The 16,434-nt window shown below is 43.0% G+C and overlaps 1 protein-coding gene across 4 annotated transcripts in view; it reads right to left on the bottom strand.

Moving 5' to 3' along the window:
* Positions 1–9,954, bottom strand: part of UQCC1 (ubiquinol-cytochrome c reductase complex assembly factor 1) — a 55,031-nt gene extending 45,077 nt beyond the window's left edge. Inside the window, exons 1-4 of one of the 4 annotated variants that reach the window (XM_080558815.1) lie at positions 9,908–9,954; positions 6,261–6,365; positions 4,599–4,703; positions 580–684 (exon numbers count right to left, since the gene is read on the bottom strand). In XM_080558815.1, the coding sequence (XP_080414941.1) occupies positions 580–684; positions 4,599–4,703; positions 6,261–6,365; positions 9,908–9,931 (339 nt within the window). In that variant the 5' untranslated portion in view covers positions 9,932–9,954. Of the gene's footprint in view, positions 1–579; positions 685–4,598; positions 4,704–6,260; positions 6,366–8,610; positions 9,287–9,725; positions 9,866–9,907 lie in introns of those variants that run through there. The other 3 variants (XM_080558818.1, XM_080558816.1, XM_080558817.1) reach the window with 3 other exon arrangements.
* Between the last annotated feature and the right edge of the window lie 6,480 nt (positions 9,955–16,434).

The following is a 16,434-nucleotide window of genomic DNA, read 5'->3' on the forward strand; positions in this document are numbered from 1 at the left end:
GCTTACAATAGCTCAAAGTGCAACTGCATAGATTTATGGAATAAAAATTCATCAATAGATACTACAGAAAAATGCCTACTCTCGTTCACGAAATCCTGAAACAGGCAATTGCTGTAAGCTGGAGAAGTACATGAGAAAAGTATCATTATATGCTTTTACTGTAATTAAATTCTTTCTAGATAACTGGTACTGGTCATTACCAGAGACAAGATGCTGGTCTGTGCAGATGTTGGACTGACTTTTAAGGTGGTAAGGTGGTTATTGTGTTCTTTGGTGCACAAACAAAGAGGAAAATAGGCTATCTGAAGAAATTCAAGAAGGTTTAAAGACTCTACAAAGCAAATGCAATGTTCCTACTTAGGTCAAAGATGACAACACAGACCGAAGCAGGTTCCAGCTTATATTATTATATCCCCCACATTACAAAACAATGATATACTTGGGTAATAATTAGAATTGTTCCATATAAATATTGTTCCTATTGCAAGAAAAAACAGTTGTCAGTTTTTCTGCTTTTCTTTGGTTTTGCTTTTTAAGAAAGCTGAAAGTATTAACCAAGATACTAAATAAATGCTTTACCCATCTGCTATACTTCAGAGGTCCTGTGAAACCCATTGCTTCTATTATCCTTGTGAAAGGACCCACTTTCTCTTCTGTCTGCAAGGAATCTTTTGCAGAAAGATGCTGTAAAATAGAAAGATTACCATATACATCAGTCTCAGCAACTGGATCTGACTATTTTAGTTTGACAAGCTAGAAGTTTAACAGAGAACTTCAGATTTTCTGTTTACTTTCTCTGCTCAACAAAACAAATACATTTTTAGGTTTTATCTGCAAAACGGTATACTGTCTCCTTCTTGACATTCTTCTGTATATAAATGCAAGCTTTACATGTCTGTTCCAATAAGAGCATCCCACTGGGAGCTCAGGCTCAGACTGTACAGAAGTCTGCTTTCTGAAATATTGCTCTTACTCTAAATTACCATATTCTTCCTGGATGACTGTCCTTTACTCAGGCAGATAAAATAAGCAAACAAATCACAAACACATAGTAAATAACAAATAGTAAATTGACAGTAAATGGATAGTAAACAGATAGTAAACAAACAGTTTGCCCTTTCACATCCTGTCTTACTCTCACTGTCATATTGCATTCTAGAGTAATTAGGTATGATAAAAAGCAATCAGCTCCATCTTAAAATTAATGAAGGTACACAAAGCCACTGAAAAGCTTACAGAAATCTTACTAGAAAGCTCCTCCAAATTCTTATTCCCATTGCAGTTTTTCTCAATTTTACTTGTGGAAAATCTACATCAGAGGAGTAATTTATTCTTCACTGATTTGCAGTGTTTGCAAGCATGAAGATAAATGTTTTCCTCCAGATTAACTATACAGCACTAGGCTGATAAGAAATCTTTGTGGCATTCTGGCTAAAACATCCTAGCAATACTAACCAGCCAACAGGAATTATCATTTGTACTCCAGCAAATAATTTCTAATCAATGAAGTATGCAGTATAAATATTATGTTATAAATAAATTACTTTTAACCATTCTAACCAAAATCTACTGCAAATGTATCTCGTACATACACTTGAGGAATGCAGCTGAGAGCCAGTATCATCTGAGAAACTTCCATGACCAAGGAAACGTTAAATTGCTTTAACTCACTGGAATTTCACTTTAAGCACTTCCTCCTAAGATATGAACATACTAAGAAAAGAATTTTCTTAGTAGGGAAGCAATTTAGCCACATAAGAACCGCCATACGTGGCCAGACCACTCACAGAAGTACCCCATCTCCAACAAGGACCAACTGCAGATGCTTGGAAGAGACACTTAAAAGGGCAGAGAAAGAGTCACATACACTGCATGTTCCTGTGGTATATCTGCCCAGCTTTTAATGATCACTCCTGTTCTAGAAAACATATGCACACATTCATTCTTGGCAGCTACAAATTCAGCACTCCAAAAGAGTTTTTAAAACCATCTAACCTCCATAATACCTAGAACTGTGGTACATGACTTTCACAGCTTCGTTATGTAAAATCAATTCCCTTGAGCCTCTTTTAAACCCAACCTTGGGATTTCATTGGAAGCCTCCGATTTAACTACAAGAAGCCACAAACAGCCATTTCCTATGCCCTTTCTCAGTACCTTTCATGAATTTTACAGACCAGTATTATGTATAGGTCCATCAGTTATCAGACCATGATTTAGATGAGTCCTAAAACAGCCTCTTCTCATATTGAAGGCTTTTCGGATTTCTCATTATTCTTTTTGTATTCTCTATAGCTTTCCTAGCACAACTGATTTTTGAAATGGCATGAATGATAATCAAATATTAAAATACTGACACATATCCAGCACAAGTTGCTATACTTCAATAAAAATTAACTGCAAAGCTACAAAAAGCGTAGCTTAGAGCCATAATCAACCCCCATGTATACCCAGAGAGTACACGCTATCATTAGCATCTGAGATAAAATGATTTGCACTCGTGCAATCCACGCATGGCTATTAATGTCTTGACCTCCATCACGCCTAGTATTCAGGTAACCAAAAAGAAACTTGCTCAATGCTATTTTACTATCAGTCACCTAGTTAGACAGCATCACACTGTCCAGGACCTCAGATCCTTTAAACCTAGAGGCTGTTCACCAAGTCTACTCCTATCAATGCAAAACAACAGCATCTGCAACACATGATGGATGCAGCGAGTTTATGAATGTGTACATGAAGATTTAATCCAAGCTTTAGTACTTTGTTCTTCAAGATTATCCCATGCAATACTCTTCTCTACACTAAAAATGACACCTAACCTTATGTCGTAAGATAACTTCATAAGCCCCCCTCCAGCCAGGCAATGATAGGATGCGTTCAATACAGAACTTTAGTCCGACTAACCACCGTCACACTGAACTCACTAAATCGACTTCCACCTTCTCCAGGTGAATTAAAATGCTACTAAACTCTTAGTGAATCTAGGCAGACTAATTTTACTACACACTTCTTGTCTATAAATGCATTATGAAGTCCCCCTCACTATGGACTTTTCATTATGCAGAGGAAGTTAAGTTAAAAGCCAAAATTATTTTGATTCAACTGTTAGCTCATCACCAAAAAAGAAAGGAAAAAAGACTGGAAAATGGCTTTTTACTATGAAATGCCGTGATGCTTACTTCATTCAGATGTCTGACTGGACTACCTCAGGAAACACAGAGGGGATTTAAGCAGTGAATGCTTGGTTCAATGTATGGACAGAGACGTGCAGTTCATCTTGCCAATGCTATGACTGCAGCCAAATGCAATTAAAGAGTCATATAAGTGTATATAAAATCAAACAGAAAACAAAAGTTTTTGAAGTCCCATTCAAATTAAAGTTAGCTCATCAAAACACTGAAAGGCACATAAGCCTCAGGCTGACATTCTTGCTCAATACCTGAAATTCAGTGCTCAAAACAGAATCACAAAATATTAGGGACTGGAAGGGACCTTGAAAGATCATCAAGTCCAATCCCCCTGCTGGAGCAGGAACACCTCGATCAGGTCACACAGGAACACATCCAGGTGGGTTTTGAAAGTCTCCAGAGAAGGAGACTCCACAACCCCCCTGGGCAGCCTGTTCCAGTGCTCTGTCACCCTCACCGCAAAGAAGTTTCTTCTCGTATTTAAGCAGAACCTCCTATGTTCCAACTTACACCCATTGCCCCTTGTCCTATCATTGGGTGTCACCGAGAAGAGCCTGGCTCCATCCTCCTGACACTTGCCCTTAACATATTTATAAACGTTAATAAGGTACATCTGTACATATAAGGCACAATAAGGTACAATAACATACATCCTCTTAATTTTGACACAAAATACAAAAAAAAAGGTGTTCCCTGTCAACTTTCCTTTTCCCTCTGTCCTCTCATTTTTCTTACTTATATTCCATTTTGCCATTCTCTTCATACTGAAATAGCAAGAGCAGGATCAGAACATTTATTAAATGAGAGACACTGACTCTCTTAGATTAAGTGCTAAACTAATAATTCATGCTCTGGAAAACTTCTATTCTAAGACAAAAGACAATAAATGTAAGAGATGTGGACACCGCAAATTAACAAAACAGTACAGAAGAACAAGAAAAAGTATGACAATAATTAGTCATTATTAGTAGACTACATGACAAATGTCAGTGTTAAGCAGACAGCAAAACTGTTGTTACACACTATCCCCAAGATAAGGAATCTGGAAACATCTTGTCACTTCTAATATGTATGGACAACTTCTGTTCTTCCTTCTTTGAAGGTAAGAAGGGAACATCTGCCACCGACCCCCATCCCAATAACTACTCTTCTCAACTTTGCTTCTTTCCTCATTGGGCTCATTTCCCAAAAAAGCAACTGTGACTTGACTCTCCTATACTAGCAGTTCATTTTCTGGAAAGCAACAGAGCGTTTTTTTTCAAATTATTGGATCCATTGTTAATGCTATACTAAAATATTTCATGTAAGAGATGAATCATCTCCTACGTGCTTTCAAAAGCATTTCATTACCTGTATCTGTACAACACAATGTGCCCTCTGACAATAAAAACATAAAATTCTTCTAACCTTATTCGTATTGTAAAACGTTCTATTTAGCTGTTTAATGGTTCCATTGGCTTGAATAAATCCACCACAGGCTTTAGACAGTTGGAACTGGCCAGTCTTCTGTCTCTAGTAAAAATGACAGAACAAAAAAAGAAAAAGAAAAATTGAAGAGACCGTTGACTAGTAAATACTTAACTTTACACCAATTATCCTCACTTCGCTTCTAAGCCAATTTGGTATAATCCTGAAGAACAAAAAGCACAAATTTATATCATAACTGCTACAAATAAAATGGCTGCCCACGCTTAATGCTCCACTTTACGAATTTACTAGTTTTCTGAAAACGTACTAATGGAATGGACTGGCAGAACACTCCACTCTCAAAAACCACAGCTTACGTGCTTTGATTTTGCTCACAAACTATTTTTAACTACACTTTTTGCCTCTTAATAAAGAATAATTATTTTTCCTGGCCTTGCAGAGAAACAGAGCTTATGGCATTTTTATCTACAACTTTATAGTCCATTGAACTGCCTTTATGGCCAAGACTTGAGCAAAACAAATTACAGGGTAATAGTTGTCACTGTAACCTCTACATGGCACATGATTTGCATTACACAGCTACTGCATAATAACAAAACGTATCATACAGGAGTGAGTGGAATCTCTAAGTAAGAAGCATCGCACTGGAAAGCATATCTATCATATCTCCACAGCTTGCCCAAGTTAGTAGCAAACTATTTACGAATAAATTCAGACAAAGCAAATATGCTGTTTTGTTCAGTATAGCCATTCCTAGAAGCCTCTAAATCCTAACATGTGGCTCAGAGTCAAGTCTAACTTTATCAGTCAACTTCACAACTGCTAATTTCCCTCACTACTCTCAACGCTATATGCTACTTCATATGGACCTGTGCTTTATTAATATCACAAAAGCACAAGTGATTTTTCCAGGACTGGAATGTCTTATCTGAGGATAGACATCAAAGCCAAAGAGCTTAGAAATTTCTAATTCTGTAAGTCCTGGCTCTACCAGCTGTAATATACAGGAAAAGAGAAAAGAGGATTAATCTCTGGTTACCTTGCATGCATGAAGGAAACACCCAGAGATATACCCTATTTCTGTTCAGATAACGTGCATCTATTCCCATTTGTATTTTGTAATGCATTCCCATATACGCATTTTAACCTCTATAATTGGCTGCTATTAAGCAATCCTCTTGTTGATTTACTATAGACACAATCTGATACTAGGTATGCTTGTCTAAAACTGGAAGTAACATTGCAAAGCAGTGCTTTCACACTGAAATAATATTCCTCAATGTTGTGCTGTGCTAGGTAAACATACCATCAATACTAGAAAGTCCAAGGCTACTGTACAGCAGAAAAATGTTCTATAAAATAAAATGCTGGCAATTATCTGCAAATGCGACTTGTTTGTAAACAGCTGCTTTGGAAAAATGACACCTACATTCAGATTTCTGTATTCTGAATAAAGACAACTGTGTGATAAAGAGTGGGAGCTCCCTCCTTCAGCAGCAGAAAGCTTTAAAGTTGCCTCGATATTTCAGCAACACACAGCGAAGTGAAGACACCACTTCTGGAAGCCTCTTTACTGAAAAACTATTCCAGATTCAAACTCATCCCAGTGTTTACACACTTTAATATACTGTGACATCCTACCTGGAAAATACCATGGAGCATCCTTCTACACTGGCCTTGGACCACAGCCGTCTGTAATAATCCACTGCATACTGCTATCCATTGAGTTACTCCAGTCCGGCAGCTCTGAAACAGAAAAAGTAGCAATGAAGAAGAGGATCCTAACACAAAAACAGTTTAACTGTCATCCTGCTTCCACAGATTTACTCATTTATACAACAACCCTTGGATTAAGCTCCAAACTTGCATTTGACAGAAATCTAAATTCTGGTTACAAAAAAAAAAAAATATCTTGCCTTACAGTAATGCAACCTGAGTTTGATAAGAGAAACAGATTAGTCAAAGGAAGTGGTGGGCTGTCTACATCATAAAACTACACCACAGTTTTTATATCTAGTACAACAAATGCAGATACTTACGTATTGAGTTGACTGAGTGAGATCTTTAAAAAGCCCTCAACCAGTACTCAGCTTTTACGCATCTTTGTCTTACTGAAGCACTGCTAATAATTCTAGTATTTCAAAAGTGTATGTTGTCCCAATAAATTTCAGCAAATATAATCATTTTTAATGCACTACATTAATACGGGAAACAAGATATATATTATTACAGAGAACAGACTTTTCTCTATTAAAGATAGCTTTTTTATTTTTTTTTTTAACAGGCCAAAAAGATGATTAAGGGATTGAAGCACCCAACATGTGAGGAAAAGCTGAGAGAGCTGGGACTATTTAGCTTTGAGGAAAGCAGGGAGATCTTAACAATATACACGAATACCAAGGTGGGGGGGGACACGGCCAATCTTGGCTGAGTGGTGCCAGTGAAAGGCAACCATGAGAGCAGCAGATTGCCCAAAAGCCAGGAGAAACAGACAGAACCAGTCCCTGTTCCCCCTTCCCTGCAGAGACTTTGCTGTTTGCCAGGTGCAGCGCACTGCTTCCTCAGGCTGCCCCGGCATCGCACTCTTGAGCCATTGTGAGGGAATTGATTTGGGTTTCTACAAACTGTGAGGGAAAAAATGTGTTTCCTTTGCAAATGTGATTAGTACTCACTAACTTTACTATTTAGTACTACACCTTTCCTCTTCTACTCTAGCTATGGAAGACCACTTAGTTTCTGCTTTTTCTCTGTAGCCTGAGTACCCAGCAAGGACAGATATGAAGCTGATACGTTTCTATTCAAAAAGACATTTCAGCTGAGTAACAGAAAACAATTCTTGAGGCAATCCAGTGCTCTGATACAAACAGTTTAACTAACACTAACAGCCAGAAAGAAAATTCACCTTTTTTTTAATTGATAAAGAATGAGTAAAAGACTCCATTGTGTCTAACAGATCTTTTGAGGCTTATTCTTGGTAATAAGAAAACATACTTTGATTGCAATAGATCTTTAAGCTTAAATAAGCTTAAACCTCTTATAACCTTATAACGTTAAACCAGTTATAAACCTCTTTTGGGGTTTATAACTGTTGAAAAGCACTCCTGGAATAAAACTGGACAGAGACATACGACATCACAAGACAAGCATACACACAGTTAAAACGAGAGGTGATAAACTTAAAGATGTGATAAGAAGAGATTTGAAGAAAAGCAAAAGCAGGAAGTGGCAGAGCAACAGAAAGGGGGAAACACGGAGTTAAGGGATCTTTCCTAAGCTAATATCACTGAAGAACATCACCTTCCATTTAAACTACAAGTACTTCTCTTTATTTACAAAAAGGCTGAAAAAAAACGTACCAAGCATAAACCAAACAAAATTTCTCAGCAATAGTCTACAGGCAGCATAAGCACCTCCTGCAGCTAGCTGTCTTGTCAGGATTCAGATGAAAAAAAATACCCACGGTCATCTAAATCCTCCTGGCAACCTTTAGAAAAACCTCAGGTAGCACACAAACATTCATCAGGATCTCTTCTTAGGTAAAAGACAGATGTATCATAACAGCACTATTAACTGAAACATTCAGACAATAATCAGGCCTATAACACACGCCATGAGCACCCAAGGAGGCTTGAAGATCAGAGGAAAACAAAACTGTCCTTTCCCATTTTCAATACAAGGAAGAGGTGTTGAAAGTATGAAGACTTATTTTTATTTGATTAGTAAACTATTGAATCCTAATGCAAAAGCAGATACTAGGAAACACCATGGATCAGCAAGGCTATGATACTACAAAGCTTGAGCTGAAGCATGTTGCTTGCTGTTAGAACTCCCCAGCCTCCCAGCTGCATCCTCCCATCCTTGCTAATGCTCCAGTGCTTCTCCCATAATCACAAAATGAGGCTCTTCAGATCACAAAAATTGCAGCCAACTAAATCTTCTCTCATCCAAAGAGAAATTCTTCTGGCTAGGCTGAAGAACTGAACCAACTTACTTTGCCACATGAATGCCAGAAGCAGCCGGGAGAAGAGCCAGGGTTAGGGAGGCCTGGGAGATGAGTCCTGCCCCCTCTGTGCCCGCAGCCTGGCATTGCCAGCAGCACCCTGGGGCACAGCTCCTCAGACAGCTGAACCCCCGGTGACTCACTGCTCCTCTAGCGCTCAGCTCCCCTTCTGCCTGGCTTCCCCCTCCACTTTTGCTAGACTGCCTCTTCAACTCATTACGGCAGGAAACTAACTTTATATTCCGCCAGTTCTGCTGCTTTGGCATTCAGAGCACAGGGGTCAAGAAAAACACTGGGGCACAAAGAGGTAGGCAACAGCGCAGAGACGTGAGTAAGGACAGAGCACAGCAATGGCAGAAGGAAGGCAGGAACTCATGCTCACTGCATCCCAGTTGCTCTCAGGCACGTTTGCTCTCAGCTGCTTTCAGCTGGACAGATGAAAGGGCAGGGCCCACCACGCCTGCAAAACCACACCCTGAGACATCGGTTCTAAAAATTAGGTGGATTAATTTCACAAGCTCTCTGATTAAGGGCTTTCCATTTTCCTCACGCATTGGTCTCCAGCTAGCAGTGTTGGCCATGCCCATATCTGCATGGGGGCAGGGAATCAGATCCTGGCACCAACCTCCGAACTCAAAGCTGAAATCTGGTAACCTGCTGCAGAGACTTCAAAAGCCAATAGACCAAAAATACACACATGGATGAGAAACAAAGGAGCTGAGTGATTAGTAATCCGCCCTCATTCACAGGAACCCAATCTCCTCCATCTGACACAGAAATTGGAACCTTTATAACACCTCCAAAATGAGACAGGAATCTCCAGAAATGGGAACCCTCACGCCCCTGGGCACAGACACCGTGTCCAAAGCAAGAGGAAAGCTACCAGAGAAAAAAAAAATAAAAATAAATCCTCAAATATAAAGCCCAAGCCCAGAACGCGAAAGCCCTGCACAGCTCCCGTGGAAGCACAAACCCAGGGGAAGCCTCCCCATCCCGAGCCGGCCCCCTCCTCGCCCCGGGTTGAGCGCCGCGAGGCGAGCAGCAGCGAGCCGCCGGGCGCACCAACCCCGCGGCCACCGCGGCGAGCCCCGCCGGCAGGCAGGCACCAGCCCCGCTCCGGTAAGGTCGGACCGCGGCAGAGCCGCGCGGGGCAGCGGGGCCGCTCAGCCCCCTCACAGCGCCGCCATGCCGCAGGGAGGGGCGGGGCGGGGCGGGAAGGAGGGCGGCGGGGGTGGGGGGGGGGGCCAGCCCCGGCCGCCGCCCGCCGCCCACCGCCGTTGCCACTCACCACGGCCCGCACCAGCGCCGCCATGGCCCTTCGCGCCGCTTCCGGCGGGGAAGCCCCGTCCCTTCCGCCCCGCGGCCGCCTCCGGCCGGGGAGGGGGAGGGGGAGGAGGTTGGGGGGGGGGCATCTGCTGGGTGTCTTCCCGCAGAACATGGCGGAGCACCTCGAGGCCATCCTCCCCCCCCTCCCCGTGGTGCCAGCAGCGATCCCGCCTGCCCCCAGCGCGCCTCCCCCGCTGCTCCTGCTGGCACCGGCCCGGTGGGGCAGAACGAGCCGCCTTGTTTCGCCGGGGTAGTCCCGTTCTGGATCACATCCGCATCACCTCACAAATGTTAGTGCTGGTACAAGGGAGGCTGGTGCAGATGTGAGCAAGAGCAGCTGGGGAAGAGGGAGGCTGCGCTTTTCAGCAGCAGTGCTGGCTTAAAGGGCTTGGGGAGCTATAACATTCTGCTCCCCTCTTTCCCGGCATATTTATTGGGATGTCAGCTTCTCAAGAGGGCAGTAGCAGCTGCTTTAATGGCTCTGAAACTCCACAGTAGTCCTTAGAATTCTTTCCTATATTCTTAAATGTCAGCTCTCCCAGGGCCAATGGAGACACCTGCCTGGGCTTCCTTTCCACAGGCATCCCAGATCCCTGCACACGCAGCCAGTTTTTCTGAGGTGTTCTGACTCGCTGCAGCTATATGTTGAAATACATCTAACTTAACTGTATCTGACTGTGTTTAGTGACCAAGTTGTTCTGACGCAGTGCCAGATGTTGAACGATGCAGGGGACTGTAGATCACAGGGATGTGCACCATTTCATTTGGTTCTTCTGCCTGTTGCCAGTTCTAGGGAGGAAGGTCAGAGCTAGCTCTGCTTCCATTTGCTTAGCTGTCCTCTGCGTATTAGACTCAAAGCAATGTTGAATGCCATTCGTAACAGCAGCTTTTCTTGTGTGTGTGAGAAGGCGGAAAAGGAGAATGCATATCCATTTCTGAAGCCTCCTCTTTGCCATTAGTGAGCTAGAGTCACTGAAAGTGATGAAGCTCCAGGATCCCTACACCATGTAATTATAAAGAGAAAAGACTTGCCATCAGTGGCAGAGGAGTCTCGGTGTGCAGCAGTCTGTCCACAGCAGTGGACACTTTCCAACTAGGAGCTGTGTGTCTGAGAAATACACTGAGTATGACAGTTTTTGATAGCAACCTAGGTTTGGTTCAGTCTTACCTAATGACGCATAGGAGGATTTTGACACGTTTCAGTACCAGAAAATTATTGTCTTAACCTAAGATTCCTCTGCCTTTCTGTTATTTCATTCTCCATGTAGCACTAACCCCTTTTCATAGCAATATAGCAGAACACAGCTATCTCAAGCACAGAGCAGCACACCAGACTGCCTCTGAAGACTCCATGACTGTGGAGACAGAACAGTGGCTGGATCTGAATTTTAAATTCAGTTCTACAGGGATTTCCTCGGTCAAAGCACTAGCAACTTACTCCTCTTTATGTACAGAATCCTTGTTGTCCTCAAGTTCCTACCATTCAGCTCTGCTTGGTGGGCAGCTCCATGACCACATAGGTCTTACCTCAGTCATAGTGAGTCCTCAGTGTGGAGCTGCTCCTGGGCAAGCGTTTTCAAGCAGCGCCAAGAAGTCCCAGTGGCAGAGCAGTGAAGTTCCCATTTAACTGCTGGTGTTCTTTCATTCAGTGCTGCTGGCGATGCCCCCTACATGTGCTGGCAACCAGGTGACTGAACAGGAAAGAAGACTCAGTTTGGGGGCAGGCAGAGGCATCCTCCAAATAGCTGGTATTTGTCATTTTCAAAGCTTGACCAAGAAGAGGTATGGGACTGTTCAGTACTAAAGGCAGAGAAGTGGGGTGCAAAAAACAAGCAAAAGGAGGATGGAGAGACCATTCTCCGCTGCTCTTTGGAAGACTGGGGGTGACAAAAGCCTGGTGACCACAGGAACGGTTGCTTCTTTACTCCAGTGATTGGGGCCATGCTATGCAGTCCTACATGCTGCGTCCATTCAGATAGATGCAGTGATAATCCACGTGTCAATACAGAGCTGGTAGAGGCCTCTCCTTGCTCCTGCATGTCTGGTTTGATGGGGCTGGTGGATGAAATAAGGATACAGTTTAATATAACTAAGCAGATAAAGTTACTTGTAGCTGAAAAGAAAGGTTCTGCTCCTGGCTGAGCTAGCGCTAGCATTCATCTAATGAATGCTGAGCCAATGAGGAGTTAGCCTACCAGAAAACTGTCTTTTTTGTTGTTTTTAGTAGGATTAATTTTCTGTGAAATTAGCTACCTGAACCACCCCTCCACGGGATCAGAGGAATGCCAGGAATGCATGGCTGGGGACAGGGTGAGGAGAGCAGACAGGCTGTTTGGCAGTAGCCAGCTAATCGGTCAGCTTAGCTGTGTTGTCAAACCATGTGAAACCTCCATCCCGACTGCTGCTGCTGTCAGTAGTCTGTCTGAGAAGGCGCCGGTAGTGATTCTGTTCCTGCAGGTAATAGAGGGAACAAGGGGAGAAGCCGTAGTGGTCACCCTGAAGCCTGTTCCCCCGACACAGGGAAACCCAGTTGCCCCAGGAGGCCGTTTTGAGAGGCCCGGATGCTTGAACTGCTCTTGATGAGGTCCTGCACTGGCATTTCACAGCAGGTTCCAGGCAGGCCCGGGAAGCCATCCCAGGCCCTTTTGGGATTGTGCTAGCCCAGATATAGGGAGAAACTAACAACTAACAGCCCCAGTATTGTTGGTTGTTTTGGTTTTGAATTGAGTTTAACTTTGGTTCTGCAGAAGCATAAGCTTTTCTAGAGCACATGCCATCTAGGTCAAGGCTGTTGTGGTGGTTAGCAGGGCTTCATTTGTACAAGGTGACTGTTGCAATGAAGAGGAAGGGGGATATAATTCTAGCCTGTTTGTTAAAGTCTCAGTCCAGGAAGCATCAAAACACAAAGGGCAACAGTAAAGCTTATTCAGAGTTGAAAAAGCTCAGGGAGGAAAATTTCCACGTCTACTTGTTATCCGGGTACACGAAGATGAGATAAGCATCTGATCCATTGGTTACTTAGAGGGGAGACAACCAGGAACTGTGATTTTAGCAGCACAGAATCAGGAGAGAGCTGGCAGCGAAGGGTGTGAATTACAAGCACATAGGAAGTTATTTGGTGTTGAGATATTACACCAAAGTTGAGTGGATTTAAAAAGATAAGCCCTTTGAAAGAACTCACAGATCCAAGTTGTGCCTAGCATTTCTTTTTAACAATTTTGATTTGATTTAGCCCATGAAAGCCACTGTAGGAATTTTTATCTTGCTGCTGTTTTGATCCAGTCTCAGGTCGCCTTCTACTGACTTCACTGTTTGTCAGGACCACAGCTCCATTTAATTGCAGGTGGTCTATTTACAGAGTTTGTAAGAAAAGAAGAGTTGCAAGGGGAGAATGGTTGACTATTATCAACTGGGAGACTTGGACACCCGTTATTAAAATTTATCAGAACAGAAACTGACTTTCTGACTCAGTGAACTGCTAAATAGTCATATAAAATGCCACAAGAAAGACTGGAAGAGGAGCAGAGGCCTCTAGCATAATATGGTGTTTTCACACGGATGGGCAGCTGAACTCAAATGGGCAAAACAGACTCAGCATAAGGGAGATTAATGTACATTGATTGCTAACTGCTAACAGAACAGAGCAGTGAGAACTCAACACAAAGTAAAAACACCTTTCCCCCCGCCCCCCCCACCCTATTCTATCTCCTCCCCCCAGGTAGTCCAAGAGAATGGGGAATGGGGCTGTGGTCAGTCCTAACGCTTTGTCTCCAGTACTCCTTCACGGTCACTCTATGCCCCTGCTCCAACGTGGGGTCCCTTCCACGGGATGCCATCCTTCCCAAACTGATCCTGCATGGGTTTCCCACAGGCAGCAGGTCTTCAAGAACGGCTCCAAGTATGGCTCTGTACCACAGGGTGCATCATTCAGGAGCAAACTGCTCCAGCATGGGTCCCCCATGGGCAGCAGCTCACACCAGCTCCCCTGCTCCTGCATGGGCTCCTCTCCACGGGCTGCAGCGTGGAGATCTGCTCCGCCATGGTACCCATGGGCTGCAGGGGGACAGCCTGCTCCACCAGGGACCTCTCCACAGGCTGCAAAGGAACTGCTGCTCTGTGCCTGAAGCACCTCCTGCCCTCCTGCTCTGGCCCTGGTGGCTGGCTGCAGGGCTGGTTCTCTCTGCGTTTCCTTGCTCCTCTCTCCCAGCTGCTGTTGTGCAGCAGTTTTTTTCCTTTCTTCAGTCTCCTTTCCAGAGATGCAGCAGCATCATTCACTTTGGCCAGTGGCGGGGCCCTGTTGGAGCTGGATGGAGTTGGCTCTTTTCTAATATGGGGCATCTCCTGGGCTCTACTCACAGAGGCCACCCCTGCAGCCACCCTTGCTACCAGAAACCTACGATGTAAGCCCAATACAGACAATTGTGATGACTGCCGTCGATGTGAAAAATTCATGGAATCGCAGAATCACAGAATGGTTTGGGTTGGAAGGGACCTTAAAGATCATCCAGTTCCACCCCCCCTACCATGGGCAGGGACACTTCCCACTAAATCAGGTTGCTCAAATTTAATTCAGATTAAAATCTTCAAAGCTTGAAGATGGGTAGCATTGCACAGAAGTACCCTGGCCTGGGGTGCTGGCTGTTCTCTATGAGAAGAGCAGGACAAAGGCTCTGTTTTTTGCCCAGTAATTCAATCCCAGACTCAGAATATTGCCTTGTCTAAACTGGGTATTTAACTACCCCGAAAACTTTAATTTTGAGAAACCTTTTAATATGAAGAAGTGTTCCAGACCAGCAATGATGCTTAGATGATTTATTAGTTTTAAAATGTGTGCTCTCTCTTAGGTGTGCTAGGCCATGGTAGAGTCTGAGACTTCGATTCTGTATTGTTATGTTCTTCCTTGGTTGGCACAATTAATTACAAACTTTTGCAAATCCCGTAGGTTTGTAGCTAAAAAGATCACCTAGAGCATCCTCCATGTCCAAGGCTGTAGTAAATATAGATCACTCTGGTGCATATTTCTCTTACCTGCACTTAAAAATTTCAGTGAGGGGGTTTCCAATTTCCACATGAGGCTCATTCCAATCTTTCACTGTGAAAGTTTTCTCATGCTTACCAAAAAGATGCGCAGCGTGAGCCCTGTTCTCCCTTTGATGTCAAGTTCCTTAAATTATTAGGTCAGAGCAGAGTTTGGCTAATACTTTAAGAAATTGACCTCAAGGTATTTGCTGTGAGAAGCTCTGTAGAGTTGTTAAGAAGGCTTCTTAATGCAGCTCTACAAGTTTATTTCTTATACAACCTTTACAAACTACTTGGGTTTTCTTCACTCTGCTAGTGGATATGCGCATATTTCCTCAGAGAATGACACAGGGTTTGTTTCGGTTTGGTTTTGAATAGCTTGTTATAGTGACATCAGAAATAAGAAGTACAAGCAGGTATGTGAAGGCCATACTGTGAAAAACACAAGACATTTTATGGTGACCCAGTGATCCAGGTCCTGTGTGGCCTGTGCGTCATACTCTGCCTTGCAGAATGCTGATGTCTTTCAGAGTGAGCAATACAGTGCTGAAAAGGCAAAGGGGCTGCACGTGGGAATTTAGTACAGTGAGCACTGCCTGATCCGCTAAGCTGGAATCTCCAGACTGAATCTTTCCTGAAATTTCCACTTTTTGGACTTCAGAGACAGCCACCTCAATGACCTCCTTTGCTATTTTTCACTTGCTATGTTTCCTCCTCTCCAGCAGTGATGATGCTCTATGCAGACCGCTCTACAGTCAGCCAGCCTTTCTGTATGTAACACAACAGGAAACAACCTTTATGTATTTTTTTCTGTGTATTTTTGTTCATTTTCAAAAGACCCCACAGGCTCTCCGTACATTGCACAGAGGTCTTTGGGCAGCTGAGATCTTGAGTTTAGATATGTATTTAACCTCTCCCAAGCGGGTTCTGTGGTCAGTATTAGTTTTGTTTGTTCTTTGACTTAATGAATGAGGAATGATATATAGCTTTTAAACAAATGCATTCAAAAATATTTTGATGTTCCTGTCCTCCTAATTTCCTGTTAGCATCAGATTTTATTTCAAATGTTAGCATAGAACATGATTTTTTTTCCTTTTCACTGAGCATTTTTAAGTAGTTGTATATTTTTATCTTTTGAAAAATAACTACACAGGTAAATCAACCTTATTGAAATAGTCTAAATATATGGAATTCCAAGACAACAACAACTATTTTTATCCTCTTGATCACAGGAAGAATCAAAATTAACATAAAGCAATTGTTAGCCCAACATTCCTGGGGAGAACTCCCTGTTTCCAAAACACAAACATACTCTGCCCTAGGGCAAAAGTACAGATCTCAACTTCAGTCTTTTCTCTGCTTAGTCTGAAGTTCCTGTCTAAGTGCAGAATTTAAAATTATATTGATTTTCCTTCTTAACAGCCTGCTCCTGCTTCCACAGGAGAAAAGTCAAAGGAAATCTTGTGAATA

This window comes from Anser brachyrhynchus, assembly GCF_964034855.1.
Source record: "Anser brachyrhynchus genome assembly, chromosome: 16".
Lineage (NCBI taxonomy): Eukaryota > Metazoa > Chordata > Aves > Anseriformes > Anatidae > Anser > Anser brachyrhynchus.